The sequence below is a fragment of the Aspergillus japonicus genome (assembly GCF_003184785.1).
Source record: "Aspergillus japonicus CBS 114.51 unplaced genomic scaffold BO86scaffold_89, whole genome shotgun sequence".
NCBI lineage: Eukaryota > Fungi > Ascomycota > Eurotiomycetes > Eurotiales > Aspergillaceae > Aspergillus > Aspergillus japonicus.
The window spans coordinates 21,983-40,550 of record NW_020291726.1 but is presented as its reverse complement, the minus strand read 5'-3'; the positions used below and the strand labels follow the sequence as shown (position 1 = coordinate 40,550).

The 18,568-nt window shown below is 53.8% G+C and overlaps 11 protein-coding genes across 11 annotated transcripts in view; 3 read left to right on the top strand and 8 right to left on the bottom strand.

Moving 5' to 3' along the window:
* Positions 1-1,155, top strand: part of BO86DRAFT_404337 (WD40 repeat domain-containing protein) — a gene marked incomplete at both ends in the record, with an annotated part of 1,781 nt that extends 626 nt beyond the window's left edge. Inside the window, one exon of the mRNA XM_025674004.1 lies at positions 149-1,155. Within this exon, the coding sequence (XP_025522680.1) occupies positions 149-1,155 (1,007 nt within the window). The remainder of the gene's footprint in view (positions 1-148) is intronic.
* A 759-nt stretch (positions 1,156-1,914) lies between these two features.
* On the bottom strand, positions 1,915-3,877 carry BO86DRAFT_442395 (ankyrin repeat protein; the record flags this gene model as incomplete). Its single annotated transcript, XM_025676304.1, has 5 exons — positions 1,915-2,044; positions 2,120-2,178; positions 2,233-2,340; positions 2,409-3,162; positions 3,239-3,877. 5 exons carry the CDS (start codon positions 3,875-3,877, stop codon positions 2,006-2,008), a joined length of 1,599 nt encoding a protein of 532 aa, XP_025522679.1. The 3' UTR covers positions 1,915-2,005.
* A 1,330-nt stretch (positions 3,878-5,207) lies between these two features.
* On the bottom strand, positions 5,208-5,630 carry BO86DRAFT_404335 (uncharacterized protein; the record flags this gene model as incomplete). Its single annotated transcript, XM_025674003.1, has 1 exon — positions 5,208-5,630. The coding sequence occupies one exon, from the start codon at positions 5,628-5,630 to the stop codon at positions 5,208-5,210; it is 423 nt and encodes a 140-aa protein (XP_025522678.1).
* Positions 5,631-6,629: 999 nt separating this feature from the next.
* BO86DRAFT_442388 (aromatic alcohol reductase) lies at positions 6,630-7,666 on the top strand (the record flags this gene model as incomplete). Its single annotated transcript, XM_025676303.1, has 3 exons — positions 6,630-6,662; positions 6,723-6,904; positions 6,967-7,666. The coding sequence occupies 3 exons, from the start codon at positions 6,630-6,632 to the stop codon at positions 7,664-7,666; spliced, it is 915 nt and encodes a 304-aa protein (XP_025522677.1).
* Positions 7,667-7,881: 215 nt separating this feature from the next.
* BO86DRAFT_442385 (Zn(II)2Cys6 transcription factor) lies at positions 7,882-9,392 on the bottom strand (the record flags this gene model as incomplete). Its single annotated transcript, XM_025676302.1, has 2 exons — positions 7,882-9,020; positions 9,092-9,392. Coding segments are annotated over 2 exons (1,440 nt in total), but the record flags the coding sequence as incomplete, so codon positions are not given.
* A 368-nt stretch (positions 9,393-9,760) lies between these two features.
* Positions 9,761-10,887, bottom strand: BO86DRAFT_422882 (zinc-dependent alcohol dehydrogenase family protein; the record flags this gene model as incomplete). Its single annotated transcript, XM_025675371.1, has 2 exons — positions 9,761-10,602; positions 10,671-10,887. The coding sequence occupies 2 exons, from the start codon at positions 10,885-10,887 to the stop codon at positions 9,761-9,763; spliced, it is 1,059 nt and encodes a 352-aa protein (XP_025522675.1).
* A 626-nt stretch (positions 10,888-11,513) lies between these two features.
* On the bottom strand, positions 11,514-11,729 carry BO86DRAFT_277479 (zygote-specific protein; the record flags this gene model as incomplete). Its single annotated transcript, XM_025667284.1, has 1 exon — positions 11,514-11,729. A coding segment is annotated over one exon (216 nt), but the record flags the coding sequence as incomplete, so codon positions are not given.
* Positions 11,730-12,656: 927 nt separating this feature from the next.
* Positions 12,657-13,630, bottom strand: BO86DRAFT_324843 (SDR family NAD(P)-dependent oxidoreductase; the record flags this gene model as incomplete). The annotated part of the gene is made up of 2 exons (XM_025668496.1): positions 12,657-12,852; positions 13,041-13,630. 2 exons carry the CDS (start codon positions 13,628-13,630, stop codon positions 12,657-12,659), a joined length of 786 nt encoding a protein of 261 aa, XP_025522673.1.
* Positions 13,631-14,025: 395 nt separating this feature from the next.
* On the bottom strand, positions 14,026-15,019 carry BO86DRAFT_413618 (putative short chain oxidoreductase/dehydrogenase; the record flags this gene model as incomplete). Its single annotated transcript, XM_025674763.1, has 3 exons — positions 14,727-15,019; positions 14,465-14,646; positions 14,026-14,411 (listed from the first exon to the last, which is right to left on the bottom strand). Exons 1-3 carry the CDS (start codon positions 15,011-15,013, stop codon positions 14,026-14,028), a joined length of 855 nt encoding a protein of 284 aa, XP_025522672.1. The 5' UTR covers positions 15,014-15,019.
* Positions 15,020-15,309: 290 nt separating this feature from the next.
* Positions 15,310-16,145, top strand: BO86DRAFT_238022 (cupin domain-containing protein). Its single transcript, XM_025667070.1, has 2 exons — positions 15,310-15,365; positions 15,418-16,145. The coding sequence occupies exon 2, from the start codon at positions 15,509-15,511 to the stop codon at positions 16,022-16,024; it is 516 nt and encodes a 171-aa protein (XP_025522671.1). The 5' UTR covers positions 15,310-15,365; positions 15,418-15,508; the 3' UTR covers positions 16,025-16,145.
* A 120-nt stretch (positions 16,146-16,265) lies between these two features.
* On the bottom strand, positions 16,266-18,167 carry BO86DRAFT_413617 (aminoglycoside phosphotransferase family protein; the record flags this gene model as incomplete). The annotated part of the gene is made up of 6 exons (XM_025674762.1): positions 16,266-17,086; positions 17,145-17,535; positions 17,595-17,746; positions 17,799-17,899; positions 17,953-18,004; positions 18,065-18,167. The coding sequence occupies 6 exons, from the start codon at positions 18,165-18,167 to the stop codon at positions 16,266-16,268; spliced, it is 1,620 nt and encodes a 539-aa protein (XP_025522670.1).
* Between the last annotated feature and the right edge of the window lie 401 nt (positions 18,168-18,568).

Genomic DNA, 18,568 nt, shown 5'->3' with positions numbered 1-18,568 from the left:
AAAACCACCCTCGAGAATGAATGCAATAAGAAACTCGAGGACCAGAAACAGTCCTCCAAGCAGCAGTGTGATCAGGACAAGGCCGCAGAGAAGACCAAATGCGAGCAAGACAAAGCGGCCGACAAAGCACAGTGTGACCAAGACAAAGGCGCCCTGAAGACCGAATGCGAGAAGAAACTGGACGACCAGAGGAAAGAGTCCCAGGATCAACTTCAGCAGTGCCGCCGCGAGGGCCAGAGCCATCTTGGGAATGGGGCATGGCCCAAGAACGATGCGATGACCAACAAGAGACTGGCAGCCACCGCGCTCGCATACTCGCCCAGCAATCCCAACCAAGTGGTGACCGTCGACTTCGCCCGGAATATCGACATCCACGATGTGACGACCGCGCAGACCACACGGCTGGCAACCATGCAATCGAGCGACGGGGTCGCGACGAGCATTGCCTGGCACCCCGACGGCCAGTCGGTTATGGTGGCATGCTACTATGGGGTCGTCAAGCTTTACACCGTCGGCCCCCCCGGCACCACCTCGACTATCTACACGCTGCTGGACGAGAAGAAAGAGACCAAGGGCACCAAGGTCGCTTTCTCGCCCGATGGGAAGACCGCTGTCGCTGGCTTGGAAGACGGCCGCGTCCTGCTGTGGGATGTGACCTCGCGTACTCGACTGCCCATCTCGGCACAAGACAAGCACTCAGCGGCGGTCAATGGGCTGACCTTCTCCTCCAAAGACGGGACTTTGGTCACCGCGTCCTCCGACAAGACCATCAAGTTCTGGACCGGAGGCAAAGTCGTCCAGACACACCCTCTTAACGTCGAGGTGCGGAGCGTGGCGTTCTCGCCTAGCGGGGTCCACCTTGCCTGCGGTCTACAGGACTCCAGCATCAAGATCCTGGACGCTGCATCCCAAACCCAGCGCCGCGACCTCCGCGCTCATGCCTCGGCGGTGGTCGACGTGGCGTTTTCCGCCGATGGGAACGCACTGCTGTCTGCTTCCGAGGACCGAACCGTTCGCGTCTGGTCCTTGATTGGAGACTATGCACAGACCACAGATACCGACAAGAAGGCCCAGGCCATTGCCGTGTCACCCGGAGGCAATTCCCTCGCCGTGCTCTTCGACATGCGGCCGGTCGTTTTCTACGCGAAGCCCTAAACTCCGCCGTAACAAAGGGGAGATCGGAGAACTATACACTAGGAGTTCGCGCTCGGGTTAGCCAGCAGGACTCCCGGATAATCTTATGATATGCCAGTCGTTAGTGCTCAAGGATTGAAGATGTTGTCGTTCCATTCAAAATGAAATTCATCATCACTGTCGAAGCGGTTGTTGAAGCGCTCCGGAGGCTGTACGTGCATAACCCTCCCACGGCAAGCTACTCGCGCCGACTTACTGTAACCCAAACGATCGCGAGTATCTTGATGCTTATAACTGATGTTATCCCCCCGAACGGACTGCTTTCAACTCAGAATGGCCCTACTGTAAAATACTAATATCTAGCGTTCCTGGAAAAACACCCTAATGTAGTCATACCGGTGGCCTGAGATATCCATATGTAAACTTAGACCCTTAGACCCTGATAATCCTGATCACGCTGATCATGCGAAAAAACTTGTACTCACGTTGTCTTCCCCGAGGCTAAGTATTTGAAGGGGTTCGCATGGGTAGGTCCTATCGATGGGCGGAGGTGGTTGGTAAGGCATAAATTATCGGGAGAATTAGGGTTACCCAAGTTGCCAGCCCACCACCGTAAATGGTATCCCGAACTCCAGGAATACCAGACCTTCCCCAGCCCCTGCAAGCAGACACCCTGTTCGTTGTGTGATGAGTACTGTATTTTGTAGCATACAAGACAATCGCGATGACAACATTGATTATGTAATGGAAGTTATCCTAGAACCGACTAGAAAGACCATACACAGCTCGGGCTACAATTGCAGGCGGGGCCCGGCATATGGCCTCGCCTCTGGCCTACAGGCTACAGCGAGGCGTGCCTATCAGGCTCTCCTCATTTGAGGTCGACAAGACCGGAGAACCAGTTGATCAGCTGGGAAAAGAGACAGCAATTAGCATCTGGCTCAATCACGTTAGGCGCACATCGCCGTCGGCAAGTAGGGCTTACATTCGCTTTGAGTCTGTCGGGATTGCCTTTGTTCGCGTCGTAATCTTGGTCGAAACGGTCTAGATGCCTGCAATCAGCGAGTGAATTGCCCTTCCATCCAGGCTTGCACTTACCTGACGAAACGTAGAGGGTGTTATTCGGCAGAGGGTTGTTGACCAGCCCATTCCGGAATGCCTCCGCCGCCGCATCACTGCCAATCTGGCTGAAGGTAAACTTGACCGCTGCAATAGGGGGCACAAATCAGCACAAGCCAATCTCGGGTGGATGGGATAGAGTCAGGGCCACGAACCCGGAGGCGAGTATTTGTTCGCTTGCAGAAAATTTGCGGCGCTGGCAACCTCGTTGCGGAAGGTGTCGTTGGTATCGCCGGAGTTGGGGGCTCCGTCTCCAATGGTTAGGATCAAATATGGGGCATTGAGGTCTTTCTTGCCGTTGATCACGTCGTAGACCAAAGGGTTCAGAATCTTGGTCCGGAGATTGGTCCCCAGAGGCGTGCCTCCACTCGGATTCAGCTGGTTCATCTGCTCCTTGACCTGAGTCGAGGTCAGATTGTCCGCATTGCTGACAGTCTTGTTAATGAAGCGGATACTCGTGGTTCCACGCCCAGCTTGGGCCTCAGGATTCACCCAGTCGAGGATATCCATCAGCTCCGAGACAAGAACTCTGGCCGCCTCGATCCGCTTTGTGCCAGTCGCGTTTTCCCCTCCTAGCGCCCAGTTCATCGATCCACTATCGTCGATGTATAGGACGGGTGTGTACAGCTGCGCCACGGCCAAGGTCAGCAGGTTCTGTATGGTCGGAGCTGTGGTCTGCACTCCTAAGCCACTGGTTTGTACAAAGAGACTCTTGGTCTGGATAGATAGCCCCGTCGGCGGGATTGAGAGCGCTTTCGCCTCGGGCTTCTTTCGAAACGCCACCGTGGCCTCCGCAATGGCTTGGATGCGAGGGTCATTGGACGGGTAGAAGTCCTCCAAGCCTTGGCGGTCAATGTAATCCAACAGAAAGTTCTTGAAGTCTTCCACCGTGTGCAGATCATGAGTTCCCTGAACATATCAGACCCATTATTAGCCCTACAGGGTGTCCCTCTGCACCCGTAAAAGGAACGGCCAGCCTGCTTACATCATTAAGTTCGGTATCCTTGTTCAGATACTGAGCAATCCGGTCCACCGCATCTTTGGCTACATCCTTCCAGTCGCCGAAGTAAGCGGCGGCAAACACGCCCGCACTGGTGAGGAGATTGCCCAGCTCGGGCCTGTACGTCCTGGTCGGGTCTCCCTGGGGCACGAGCGCTCGCTGGATGGCGGGGTCCATCGAGTCGCGCGCCAGGGTTTTGGCGGACTCCCCGCGCGCATTGGTCTGGGTCAGGGAGGCCCCGGCCTCCACCAGCGCGTGGATCAGCTTGGGATCCTTGGCCTGCGAGATGGCCACCATGAGCGGCGTGTCGTCGCCGAAGTTCGGCACCGACTCATCGACCAGAGCACCCGCATCGATCAGCAGCTGGACCAGCCGCACCCGTTTCTGCTTCGGCGCCGCGGCCACCAGATACAAGGGCGACCGGCCGTCAATATTGCGTTTGGCCGGATTGGCGCCGAACTTGAGCAGCAGGCTGACGGCGCTGGTGTGCCCGCCTTTGATGGCCAAGGCCAGGGCCGTCTCCCCGTTGCCCGTGGTATTGTTGATGTTGGTCCCCTTGGCCAAGTACTCCTCAATCTTCTGCCGGGTGAGGGACCCATTGGATGCATCGTTGTACAGACTCATCTTGGCCGGGTAAGCGAATGGTACAGGCAAAAAGGAGAAATGAACTTCGCGTGCACAATTATGCTTGGAGCGGACTGTGGTTGACCCTCCTGGGGTACGGATTACAGGCCATGTCAAGACTTATATCTGCTTACATGTGAAATTTTCCTGAGCAGTTTGAACCCCCTCTCAAAACACCCGGTTCATGTCGTGACGCACTCTATGCAATACTGCGACGCAACCCATGGGAGCATTGCGGTACGTCACAAGACAGCTAGTGTAGCGAAGTAACTCCACCAGCGCCAAAGGCGACCACAATACTCAGTGTATGCGCTGTTTTCCGGTGTCCGAATGCGATATATAGTTGCAAAGAACCCAACTTTAAAGTAAGGTTGGGTCTGGTTGTAACCGGCACCACGGTTCGCACGGTCTCGTCGAACCATGCATTTGATGTTACATCGGCTCATACTCCGATAATGGCCTTGGCCAGATTCCAGGCTGCTTTGTGTAGACATGAAACCCTTGGAACTAGTGGATGACGCTCCTAAATGGTGCCATTGATCCTTTCCTGCGACGTTTTGGGACAAGGCCCTGACACTAAATCCTGATCGAGCTTGTCCGGCTTGAGGAAGAAGCAAAAGTGAATGACGCTACTATTAGAGCGTGTTCACCCACTTGCCTGCATCATTCCTCATCATAGGCCCCAGAGTAAATATGCTTAGCAATACTCCCCTTCATATACGAATTACCCCCAGCACACAGCCATACTAGCATGGAACTAGGCGGGGAACGATGCGGATAGAGTCCCCTTCCTCCCTTCGCCCCTTTGCCCGCAAACGTACCCGCACTATCATGAGATTTATTTCCTCGTCGATCTATCGCTAGCAGTGCTTTATTGGAGCCACTTCCGCTCAGTTAAGACGCCCCAACAGAGGACGTAGCATGTATGTCGCTCGAAATCGTGGAGCCTCGAGCGGTAGCGGCTCTGAGCCGGCAGCCTTCCAAGGTACCCGCCTGGGATATAAGACCTTCGCCGAGTTCGGCCTGGAGTTTCTTGTGGATAATGCCGTGTGCGTTGACATTTATATCCACCTCGTGATGCAGAATAATGCTACAGATAACTGCATGCCAGCGTGACGCTTCGCAACGCATCTTCTGAAGCTGACAATGAAGAAATTAGACAAGGGTGGAAGCTTGTGAAAGACTGGAACCCCCCACAGATACCCATTTCTGGTGTGCAGATTACTTATGAAAGCACCGCCGTTTTACAGTAGCCATCATCATTACAGCCAGCCACAGCGACAGTGACAGCGGCAACACAGATCTACCGATAACAACGCGCCGATTACAGTCACCCCACAATGGAATTCGCATAGGTGCTCGAGGACGCCATGGCACTGGCTTGGCAGTTGGCCGCGTTGTAGAAGGTGCATGTTGAGCTCGCATCGATCCAGGCGGCCGACATGCCCGTATAGAAGTTGAAACAGCCGCCGTCGTACCATTCCCATGCATACACCCAGGACACGGTGTTGCAATCGTCGCCACAGTAACATGTGCGGCCGTACACCTGCGGTTGCTGCACGCGGGCTTCCAGGTGGTGATCGTCGGTTTCAGTCGGCAGGGCCGAGGCGATGGCTGCGCATAGCGCGTAGACGCTGACGAAGGAGGTGGGTCTCAATTTTTGGGGGGTTCTTGAATGGGTTCTTTCAACTTTATTTTCCCTGCTTCCACTGTTGGGTGATGCGAAATAAGAAATTGGGACCTTAGGGAGCATGGGGGAGGAAACACCTGTATTACTACTGTCCGGAGTGGAATACAAGCACTTGCAACGCTGACTTTTGATGCATCACCCTTAAATACCTCCAACAAGCATCATATTCCCATTCGAAGAGAATGCTCAAGATGCTCACATACGGCTGTTGGCTGAGCAAATGGGCAACCCTATACGTCACGTCCTGGGGTCATGTGTGGGTGTGAGTCAAAGCCTAGAATTGATAGAATGAACGGACTGTATGCTATCGAGTGCCCCATGCAAGCCTTGCTAGAAGAACAGCAGCGGGCAAGGGACGGTGCTTGATCACCACCGTTCAAAAAAAAGATATAATCGTAATGAATACTATGCTCCAACTCGTCACTATCTTTAAACCATTTTTGAAACAAGATTCCTCATAAGAAGTTTATTGATGATAATAAAATGGAGTGATGTTAAGATCACGAACAAAAGGCGGTAATCTATATTCAAATTCCAAACAAAGTTCAATGGTTCACAAGATATGTTACTAAGTATATAGAACATACTGTCATTACACACTCCACCAATTATATGGTTGATGTCCAAAGAAATCGTCCTAGGCTCAACGCCGGTCCACACGCCCATTGAAGCAAGGCCCATGCGGCAAAACAATCAAAGTAATTGTCTTCTACTCCTCAGTACCTACTGCTAAGCATGCGCCCCTAAATACCGACCTTATCAAGCATGTCCAAAATGATTACCAAGCATTACCATGGGAGTAAGCTTCGGCATTGATTTCGAGCCCGTGTCGGGATCGAGGTCTAACCCGAACGGTGACCGGCTGTGTTATCGGAGGCGAGACCTTCTGAGAAAGTGCCGGCATAACCCTAACTGCATTTCACGGGTATCTATAAAGGTCGTCGGGTTGTCTGCCCTGCACCACCGTGTGTTTATTCCCTATCAAGCAAAGAGACTACAGTTCTCCATCTGAACACAGTCAATCACCCCCTTCTTCCATCCCTCCCCGGTTACAGTCTCAACATGGCCACCGCCAGAAAAGTCTCTATCATCGGAGTATGCTATCTAACCACCACCTCACTCCACTCTGAATTCATCCCTGACCGTGCATTCCAGGCCACCGGTACCCTGGGCTCGCGCATCGCCAGCGCTCTAGCAGCTGCAGGCCACGAAGTGACCGCGCTGCAGCGCAAAGATTCCAACAAACCCGCCCCCGAAGGCTTGAGAACCGTCAAGGTCGACTACCAGAACCGGGACGAGCTGATCTCCAACTTCACCGGTCAGGACGTCGTCATCAGGTGAGTAACCCCCCCCCCCCTTCCCTCGAATCTACCAGGAAACCAAACTAACCCCGCAACAGCGCCGTCCCCTTCCCTCAACTTACCACCGAAAAACCCATCATCGACGCCTGCATCGCCGCAGGAGTCAAGCGCTTCATCCCCTCGGAGTTCACCACCATGCTCGAGTCCCCACTGGCCATCAACCTCCCCATCGCGAGAGAGAAGGTTCTCATTCGTCAATACCTGAACCAAGTCATGCCCACCACCACAGGGACTACAACATGGACCTCGATCAACAGCGGCGCCTTCTTCGACATGGCCCTAAAATATGGGGTGCTGGGCCCTAACCCCATGACCAAGAAAGCCGTCTTCCACGACGGCGGCGACAAGCCCATCGCCGTGTCATTGCTCGCCGATATCGCATCGGCGGTAGTCAAGCTTTTCGAGGCTGGCAAGTTCGAGGCCGCCGCCAACCAGGCGGTGTATATCTGCTCTGCCGCGGTGACAGAGCGGCAGCTCACCCGGCTGGTTGCGGAGGTGTTGGGGATGGAGTTTGGGACGCCGGGGGAGGTTTCGGTCAAGGCGCTGATCGCGGAGTCAGATAGGAAGTTGATGCAGGGGGACCAGTCGGTGATGATCAATTACTACTTTCAGATGATGTATGGGGAGGGGTACAGGGGTGGGGAATTTATGGAGTATAATTGGAATGAGCGGTTGGGGTTGAGGATTATGGGGGAGGAGGAGTTGAAGGAGACTATTCGGGGGATTTTGAGGGAGTAGGAGGTTGGTTGGGTCTTTGCTTTGGCTTGTTGATTCGGGTGATGGGCTGTACAGTACATTGCTTCCGTGTTTGTGTGATCGAATCTGGGCCTCGTCTGTAGGTTAACTATGTGGAAGTTTATGTTGTACTATACATGGTTCTGGATCGCGGAATTACTTGGTTTACTCCCTGCGATTGCTATGATACTCTAGTCAAAACAACAAGAAACCAGGGCTCAAGTCAACAGAAGCTGATCCCCCCGTCTGGCGAGGATCTCTTCCCAATCCACCCCGCTTCCTGCCAGCGAACCAGTTTCTGCTTCCCTCAAACGACGCTCCCACACTTCCTCCAGTATGGCCCGGGCCAGCGCGATATTCTCGAACCGCCGGCGCGCGAACATGAGCTCAAGACGCCGGCGGATCACCGCCATCGCGTCGGGCGTTGTCACCTCTCCGCCAGCCAGGAAGAGCGGAAACAGCAGGGCGGATTCGACCTGTTCGGCCCAGGGGATTTCCCGGATGTGGGCAAGGGTCTCGGCGACGGCGACCGCCATCTTGGTACCGAGCATGTTGTCGGGTCGGCCCCTCTGGCGAGCATCGCCCCATGATGGGCTGCTGCTGCGGTGGCGCGGGAGAAATCCCCGCATCCGCCGGTACAGATAGATCTCGGCGGCGCTGCGGTAGGCGTATGCCAATGCGACCAGCGACGGGGACGCGGTGCTTGTGGTGTTGGGACATCGCCAGGCGAGGAGTTTCTGCTCAATGTCGGTGCATGACGAGTATACTTCCGGGTCCAGTTCGTGACTGCACAACGTCGCCTGCGTGCCATTATCCCCTCCTCGACGAGGAGAATCGAGAAAACTAATCTCCGCGATCAGCGGCAGGATCCCCGCCGCCACGCCCAGATACGTATCGACCACTCCCTCCGTGATGTCATGGAGGTAATCCGCGCGCAGCAGTGGCTTGGTCCCTAGCGTGACACTGCCCAGGATATCGTGATAGGCGAAATTGCGGAGGATCCACTGGCCCTCTGGGGTGGATTTGAGGGCGTGAGGGCCGACGACTCCACTCGGGGTGGTGGTGGTGGCGGCGAGAATGATGCTCTTTGCGCCGAGGAGATGGGCGTACCATCCGGTCTGATTACCGAGACATACCTCCGAAGTCAGGAGGACTAGGCAGGTTGCTGCGTGGGTGCAGACATTGTCGTTCTGTGAGGGGGTGGATAGAGCTAGGGCTAGGTGGCCCAGGGCGGTGGATCGCGCTTCTAGGGCGGTGATGCGGTAGCGCTCGTCTGCTGCGGCGGCTAGATGGCCTGCCGCCCAGGAGATCAATGCACCCGATAGAGCGGGCGAGACGATCGACATTGGGACGAATTCTGTGTTGGGAAGATGGAATCAGGTCAGTTGCGGTGTGGTTGATGGATTCTGGCGAGGGAGCAGCTCGCACCGGACAGAAAGGAGTTGTACTGCTGGCTGACTGTTAACATCTGGGTCATGATGTTGATGTAGTACTTCATCGCGTACTGCCTCATAGATGTTCGATCTGTCTCTCGGATGGTAAAAGGGTGGTAATCGTGGAAGAAATTCACTGGATCCACTGTTCGGACGGAAGGCGCGGCGCTCGATTCACCGGGGTGAGTCCGCGGATCAGGGGCAATTTGACGCTTGGGCTCTCTCACACATTCGAGATTGAGGCGGATGCAAGCTCCGCATTCAGGGAAGGTGTTCTCGGTGCATTTCTTGTGTCTGTGCCAGGATGAGTATTTATGATGAGGTAGAATGAGGGGAGGGGTGGTTCAGCGTGCGTACCTGTAACGGCATGTAAGACAGCCCGTCCGGTCGTGCTTGGAACCATTCCGTCGTCTCGCTTTGGGGTTGATTCTATTAGACATGAATTGCCTAGTACTGAGTATCTGATCTTATGTAAAGTTAGAGTGAGGAGGAGTGTTGTGTGGAATCTTGATGCTTGGATTGAGGGATTGATAAGAGGCGGGGTTACAACAAAGGCTATTCCTAACTCAGAAGTGGGTCGGTTTACCAGATACCGTATACACACAAAGCCCTAGACCCGAATGCAATATGTGATACTCGCTACAGTAACATCAGATACACCATATCACGGCACACTGATCACCACTTTCCCCGTATGGCTCGAATTCCACAGATACTCATAGGCCATCTTGGCCTGCTCGAACCCAAACACCCGGTCAATGACCGGCCGGATCGCATGCGCCTCGAAGCACGCGAGCATCTCCTGCAGCTGCTCGCGCGATCCCACCACCACGCCCCGCACGATACAGACCCTATCCAGCGCCAGGAATGCTGCGTCCGGACCGCGCAACTCCTTGCCCTTCCCCAGGGGATCTGGGTTGGTAATGTGCCCGATGCAGTGGATCAGCCCGTGCAATGCGATCGCGTCGAACGACTGCTGCAGGGTCAGGGTGCCCCCGACCTCAATGATATGGTCGACTCCGTTCCCCTGTGTGAGCCGCATAACCTCAGCGGCCCAGTCGGGGTGCGTCCGGTAGTTGATGAGATGCGTGGCGCCGAGGGCCCTGGCCTTGGCCAGTTTCTCCTCCGACGAAGAGGTGACAATCGTGGTGGCGCCCGCTGCATGCGCGATCTGCAAGCCGAAAGTAGCCACCCCTCCGGTGCCCTGCAGAAGAACGGTCTGCCCCGCGCGTAGGGGCACTAGCCCGTACAGCGCGTTCCACGCCGTGAGCGCGGCGCAGGGCAGGCACGACGCCTCCTCGAAGCTCAGGTAGTCCGGGATCCGGACCATCCCTAGCGCAGGGAAGATGAAGTACTCGCCGAGCAGGCCTTGGATCTCACCCCCGAGCTGCGAGAGGAGGCTTGCCTTGGTCAGTCGGCCGGCGAGGTGGTCCTGCGTGAAGTTGGCTAGGACGCGGTCGCCCACTTTCCATTCAGTGACGCCTTCACCGATCTCCTCGATGATGCCTGTTTCGCGGAGCGTTAGGGCTGTACTGTACAAAATAGAGAGAGAGAGAGAGAAAATGTATTCCCACCTGCACCATCGCTTCCAGGCACAAGAGCATCGGGTCCGGGGAAGGGATAGGTGCCTTTGGCTATGATTGCGTCGCGCCAGTTCAGTGACACGGCTTTGATGCGGACAAGAATCTGGCCGAACTTTGGGGAGGCCTTGGGCACTTCGCGAACCACGAGACTATCGAAGCCCTTCTTCTCGGGAAGATAGCACTGTTTGAAGGTAGGATTGGTAGCCATATTGGACTATGAAAAGTGATACAACGTGGCTGATATCTATGATATTCACGAAGATGTAATTCTATAGAGGAGATTACAGATCTTATATACTGTTGACAATTCCCTTTGAGCATTGTGAAGATAAGTGAGTGGGATTGAGATGCCAAGCTCAAAGACGCCAGAGACGCCAAACACGCCGGATACGCCAAACACGCCAGCCAATCAACTGTCTGTGCTTGTACCTGCACCCATTTGCCCAATGCAGAGTACGAGGGAGTTTTTAGGCCCTGTCATCAACCAGTAAGATTTTTAATTCCAAACGATTCTTCGAAATGACTAATGCTACTGTCTAGGACTGTCTAGGACGACTTGCACAAGGTAACTAGTGGACTGAAATTCATCACTGACAAGTGGCATACAATCACCCCTCTCAAATCCTTGCCGCCTAGCTTCCGCCCAAGTGTGCTTGGAGCATCCCCTTCGCTCCGACATGGAAAGCCGTTTTTCTTTCTGGATGACGATGGGCGGGCTTGGCTGATCCTACTCAAGGCCAACGGTTAGAGACCACATGTGTATTCCCCACTATGGCAGATCGAAATTACCCAGAGACACGGCAGGCTGACCAGAAGGTGTTCAAGCTTCAGATCTCAAGGGAATGGGATCAAGAGAACGGCCGCACAGGCGGACTGACAGGTTCCGAAGGCGCTGTTGCAGGCCAGGATTGAAGCTGGGATCGTGGCTCCAAGAGCAGCACCCCATGTGAAGCCTGCCGCAGAGTAGCAAGCCATCACCACAGTAGCACACCCGGTCTGGCAGACCCCGTAGCCCGCGGGTGTTGCGGAGGCATAGCCGGCTGCAAGAGCAAGGGCGCCCAGGGCTGGATAGGAGATTTTCATCGTGGTAGTTGTTCGTATGGTTCGGGTGGTGTGAATGTAGTCGTGTAGGTAGGAGATTCTTCAGTTGGTGTAAAGTCAAGAGACTTTTGAGGTTGAGTTTTGAAGAGGAAGACTGCGAACAGTTGGGTGGTATATATACCTTAGGTCTACCACATACCAGATCGGAAATCAACACTGTAATGTTAATCTCTTGCATGGTGTTATAAGACCTTTACTGTCAATTCGTTCACAACGGTGCTAGATGTTGAAAGGAATGTCTTTGTACGTTTTTAGCAACATGGTAAACCAATTATTGAAGGGCAGAGCCTATATGAGAACACACAGTAGGAGCCAGTAGTCACAGGAGTCAGTTCCAACAAAAGCATGCACTGCGGACAATGAAGAACCAATTAGTCAGAATCTAAGGTTTGGGAGGTTTAAAAATCCTTGCACTCCAGCTGGACATCCCGGAAAAATGCTTCAAGCCATGTATTTGGTTAATGTATGGTGGCACAGACCCTACTCGGTCTCAGAGTATCAGATATTTTATTTAGTTCAAGTTGTCTAGCTACCTAACAGACTCCCGATTAAAGCAGCCTTCCGCTTGATTGATAAAAGAGTTCCAGCAAACGGCGTGGGAGTGTTTCCTTCACTTGATCTCCACGGTACAGGACCATGTGCTCTCCTATTGTTGATGTGGACTTTGCCGCCTTTCTTCCAAGATAGCCACCATTTACCACTCATGGCCGGGATACTCATCAAAGTATCATTCATCCATCACCTCAAACAACAACCAAACAAACACAGTCACCGTTTTTCCTAGTCATGTCTACCACCATAAAGCTTTAGAGACATGGTTGCAGATCCGTTTTCCAGGCCTGTTTGGTCCATATTGTAGGAATTCTGATATAGTCATTATGCCGCCGTCATTCCCCCATCAACCATGTGCACGCTGCCCGTGGTGAACCCAGAGCTTTGATCCAGCAGATAGGTCACCAGTCCGACCACCTCCTTCGTCGATCCCACCTTCTTCATGGGAATGGAGTTTACCAGGGTCTTCATCAGACTCTCCGAGACCGCATTCCGCAACATAGGTGTATCAATCGGACCCCTACCCGCATCGTCAGTGATCTAGTCTCACTACTCCGGCTTCATGGGTATGAAAGGGAGAAAGTAAGAAACAAATAAGTGAATAAATAAAGAAAAAGAGGAAAGAAAGAACGGAAGAAGAAAAAGAAGAAGAAGAAGCAAGGGACGGATAGTAAGAATAAAACCATATCAACCAAGGGAGAAACTCACGGACAAACCGCATTAACCCGAATCCCATATGGCGCCGCATCCATCGCCGCCGAACGCATGATCCCCAGCACCGCATGCTTGCTCGTAGTATACGCCGACAGATTCGGTGCCCCCGTGACCGACGAATTACTGCCAAAGACGATGACCGACCCCGTGGAAATCTCCTGCCGACCAACCGCGTCCACCATGTGCCTCAGCGCCGCGCGGACGAGGTTCAGCGTGCCCTGCACGTTGACCCGCTGGGCGAACTCCCAGTCCTCGTCCGTCACGTTCCAGATGGGTTGCTGGCCGGACTCCCGCGGGTGCGCGCCCGCGGTGTTGATTGCGCCGTCCAGGCGGCCGAAGTGGGTGCCGGTGGCGGCGAGCCACGACTCAACGGCGGACCGGTCGCAGATGTCGGCGCGGCGGGCCAAGATGTTCGTCTTGCCGATTATAGGCTCCAGTTCAGTGGTGAGGGCGTCGAGACCCAATTGGGAGAGATCAGTGACTGCGAGGCGCGCGCCGAGCTGGGCGAGGTGAATTGCGATGGCGTGGCCTATGCCGGAGGCGGCGCCGGTGATGGCGTAGACTTTATTCCGGTGGGAGGTCATGCTGGCGAAAATATGGTTTCTGAGGAAATGGATGACGCTCGGGTAGAGGCGATACTGACTGGTTTTATGGTATATATATGTGAAAGACCATTATTCAAGGAGGGTGGGTGATGGGGGAGTTGAAGTATGACGGTGGGAGGTCAGAACTGGCAGCATGCTTACCTTAACTCCGAATGTGGATCTCAGTGGGGGGTGTCTATGTAATGTAAATTCTGTAATCCTATTATACTGCCCATATCAGAATTTTAATCTATATACAAAAGATGAAAGATTGAGAACCTTAGCACAACTAGGCTGTAGTCCTTTCCAACAGAGTACATCAACTGATCTCGATAGATAAACTGTCACATGCTACTTTTCTTTAGCTCTACATCGGAAACGCGACCCCAACCTTCCTACTGGGGATAATCCGTACTATGCGCGATCACCTCCATATTATCCATATTCTCCTTCAGCCCATTAACCTTGGCCCGCAACACCGCATAACAATCCGACCCCAGCGGCATCCGAAGATATGACGCCGATTCCGCGCAGAGACCCTGCTGCTCGACAGCGTCAAAGATCCGCGCCGCCGCCTTCTCCGGATCGCCCCGCTGGGTCCCGTCGACCGTGTCGTAGCGCTGCATCGCTTGACCCAGCGCCGTGCCCTCATACGCAGGGTTCAATCCCGTCGCCGGTTTAACGTAGGCGGAGAGAAACCCGGTCCGGAAGCCGCCGGGCTGGACGACTAGCACCCGAATACCAAATTCAGCCAGCTCAGCTGCCAAACTCTCGGATAAACCTTTGGGGAAATATGTCAGTGGCGCTGAACGATTCCTCGGGGTTATGACTAACCTTCGAGACCGAACTTGCTGGCAGAGTATAGCGCAGTGGCGGGACGCCCGATCAGCCCTGCGACACTGGAGATGTTGACGACGCATCCGGCCTTCTTCTCGCGCATGAAGGGAAGACAGCCCTGGATGACGCGGATCGGACCGTAGAGGTTTGTGTCGATTTGCTGGTGGATCTCGGTCTCACTGCAGGCAAAGTCAAAAATCAGCATGCCTCATCCAGGATAGGAAGACATATAGGCAGGTTTGGCTTGTTGACAACTTACCTCATATTTTCAAGACTACCCAAGATGGAGTACCCCGCGTTGTTCACCACCACGTCAAATCCCTCATGCTCGCGGGAGAGGCGCGCGACATGCTCCTTCGTTTTGGGATCCGTCACGTCAAGTTGTACCCACATGCCTCCCAGCTCCTCGAAATGAGGGTAGCTCTGCTGCGCCTTGGTTATATTCCGCACCGCACCGACGACCTTGTGGCCTGCGCGGAGAACATGATGAGCGAGCGCGGCGCCGAGACCGGACGATGCGCCGGTGATTAGCCAGGTTTTGCTCATGGTGGTGCTTACCAAGTTGCACGATCCTGAAATTTCAAAGAAGACTTGAGATTTTCCTAGCAGCAGATGGCAGGCTTTAAGTACACTCTCGGTTGTATGGGATCAACTCATGATCTCATGCGCCCGGGAAATGAAACCGAAGCCCCACACTCGGCAAGCCGGAACCATCTCAGAAACCCTGAGTGGTGCGTGCCCCACTATTTCACTGGGCCAAGACGGAGATATCCATGGACTTAGCAACAGGGTCCTCATCAGTCGGCGTTAAGCTGTCATCATCGATGGCCCACTGTGCCTTCGGCTAAATCTCGCTTGTATCGGTTGATGAAGACTACAAAGTTAGGCTAGGCAGTTTGTATGCTACAACTCCTATATAGTCCAGGCATAGGCCAATTAACTATTCACAGATCCTCCGACCTCACCCCCGCCAATGAAATAGAAGAAGTCTTTGCCACCACCACCAACATCCCCAAATCAACCCCTATCAAACTCGGCAAAATGTCCTCACCTCAACCTCCTCCTCCTCCACTACCATCACCCAACACCCGCCGCATCATCACAACCCACAACGCCTCCCGCACCGCCACCATCGCCATCAACGCCCCGAAAGAGCCCACCGCCCTCGCAGACGGCACATACCTCAACCCCCTCTGGTCGTCCGCCGAGATCCCCGCCACGATCGACCAGGACTCAACCAAGATCGAACCCGACTCGACCGCCGCAACAACCGGCGGCTCCGTCTTCTGCACCTACGATTTGCCCCCGCGATACGAGGGCCCGATGCATCGCTCCATCACCCTCGATTATGTCACCGTCACCCGTGGCGTCGTCATGCTGAGCACGGATGATGGGTCCACGGTGACGCTGCAGGCGGGCGACACGGTCGTGCAGAGAGGTACCATGCACAAGTGGGGGAATCCGTCGGATGAATGGGCTAGATTGACTTCAGTGATGGTGCAGGCGCGGCCGGTGGTGGTGGAGGGGGAGGAGATGGGGGCGGTGTGGCCGTTTTAGTTCTTTTGATATTGCACGGGAGAGGATGTGGTAGTCGAATTGTTGAGTGAAGCAGTTTGTGGGCTTGCACAACTATAATCACTGTAATGATGGGTTAATGTGTAGGGATCTATTCTGTCTACGTCCGAAATAATTGGAGATTGTTTTTTTTTTTTTTTTTCTTTTCGTCCCTTTTCCTTTTTTGCTTTTTTTCAATTGAAGTTTGAAGAGTCCTGTCATCCCTTAACCTAGGGAAGCCCATTCATGAATACGGCCAAAGCCTAGCAAGCATCGCCCTCTGTTTCGCATCCTCCCCCAACGCGATGAACTCATTCCTGAAATGCTGGTTCAATCTCTGAGCATCATCATACTGCTCGCGCAGAACCATGCCGCTCAGAGGGAGAAGTCCTTGCTCTTGAAGCTGGCGTAAGACCAATGAAACACCCTCGATAAGCTCCATCTCTTCCTCATGCTCTTCGAGCTCACGTTGAGAGAAATTGATCGGGCATTTGATCCCACTCGTGCATACATCGTCCCACTGGGCGACCACTGCGATCATTGCATGGCGGAGAGAGAATAGGTCATTTCGCTCCCCGCAACCTGGTACCAGCCGGGTAGGGTCCGTTCTGAGTTTATGATACGGCTCAGTGAGCGCCTCCCATCGCCTGAGATTCAGACCCTTGAGCTTGGTGAGATAAATCTGGCGGAGTGGGTCGTCGCCTTCTCCGGTCCCCGCTGTCGTTGGTTCCAGCATCTGGGCAAACAGCGGCTGTAGATCAACTGGCGAAGCGGCCGCATGCTGCCAGTCGATGACGGCCGTGATATCGTTGGTTGCTGGGTCGACGAAGATGTTGTCCAAGTGTAGATCAGGGTGGAGCAGCTGACTTGGGAATTCACGATCCTCGGGCTCTCGGACCAGGTAGGGCACAAGCTCGATGTACCGCTTCAGCAGCGCGATGTACTCATCTGCAGTCTCTGGCTGCTCCTCTGATCGCTGGTCGTTCATTCTTGGTTGTGCGTGCGTCTGCGTCCATTGAATCTCGTTTTTCGCAATGGCTCTCGCATACTCCGTCATGTTCTTGACTGTATATGTGCGTGTTAGAGAGCTTACGTTATGCATTTACATGGAAGTGTAGCTTACATGGCCCCCTCTGGAGGTTCAATCTTGCCTCTCCTGTTGGGCGGTGCCAGTATCGTGGATGGGTCAACAGACCAAGAACAAAAGCAGACTGACTGTCACCGTCTGGACTCTGTATTGGATGGAGACTAGGATGTTCTGGTCTTGATCCCAGGTCTGACTGGAAGTATATGCATCCATGCCTCGGGAAAGTGACAGACGTAAGCCTCTGCTCGATGTCGACGACTTGGTCGACGATGTGCGACCGAGCCGAAAAGGGTAGGTCACTCCACAGGAGCCCTAACGGCTGCCCGCTCGCTTTCTCCTCCAGAATATACTCGGCTCCGACTGCATTGGCTTCATCTGCAGACCAGGCGTAAATTCGAGGGACGGGGATAGCGAGACGGTCTCGGAGCTGTCGAATCCATCAATAAGTAGTTTGAAACAATGCACTTTCAGGAGTTGAACACCCACAAACTGTCGCGTCGCCACCTCCGATGCGGTGGTGTAGAATTTCGGCCCTGCATTAGGATTGGGCAGCCGAGCTACCACCTCCTGGCCATTGTCCATCGACAGGATCAACGACTTGTTGTATTGCCCTTCGATACATTTGAGGACCTTGGTACCTGTGATAATCGATTAACTATACTGTATGCTTAGTGTAAGAGAGAGTCTCACAATTCGAAGCATCATGACCAGCAGCTTCGATGGCGGCATCGACCAGTGCTGGGAGCCGGAATTTGCGGTACCGCGCAGCCAGTTGCTCGGCGTCTTTGGTGCTGTGGAGATGTCAATAAGCAATTGGGTTTATAGGAGAGAGAAAAGAACGGACAGCCAGCGATAGCGTTGGTATTGGTACAGCTCGGCTTCTTCGATGGGGACCTCTGCTCATAAAATTTTAAATTAATGCTACAAGGTATGCGGATGGTGATGGCAGAGGATACCTTCGCCGTGCTCGAGTGCTCTCCATAGTGGTGGTGTCGTATAGGTACGGGTGAATTGGCTCTTCCCTGTAAAAACCGGGGTTCTGAACAACTTCCACAGCATGGGAGAAGACGGGTGGTGGAGAAAAACAATTTGGTCCTGGGTGCATCGGGTGGAACGTCAAACTTCTAAATAGCTGTGGTTCTTTGCGTGGGACAGATACTGCTGGGGTAAAGGAAGGAATGTGGGGCGGGATCTGCATCGGGGGCGGGAAAGCTCTCTCGGTGCGTCAAATATGTAGTGTTCATATATCCAATACTGGCCGTGGTAGATATACGGGCTGAAGGTTGCCCCCTGGAATAGATTAAGTTGATGATAGAGTATCTTAATAATGTTTATCCACGCTCGACAAAGAGATAATATGAGCACCGTGTTATGCGGATCACAGGAGCATGTGACAGAGAGAAGATCGAGACACTGAGTTCACGCTTCTTAGCTGGACCACTGCAGTCACCTGGCTGATA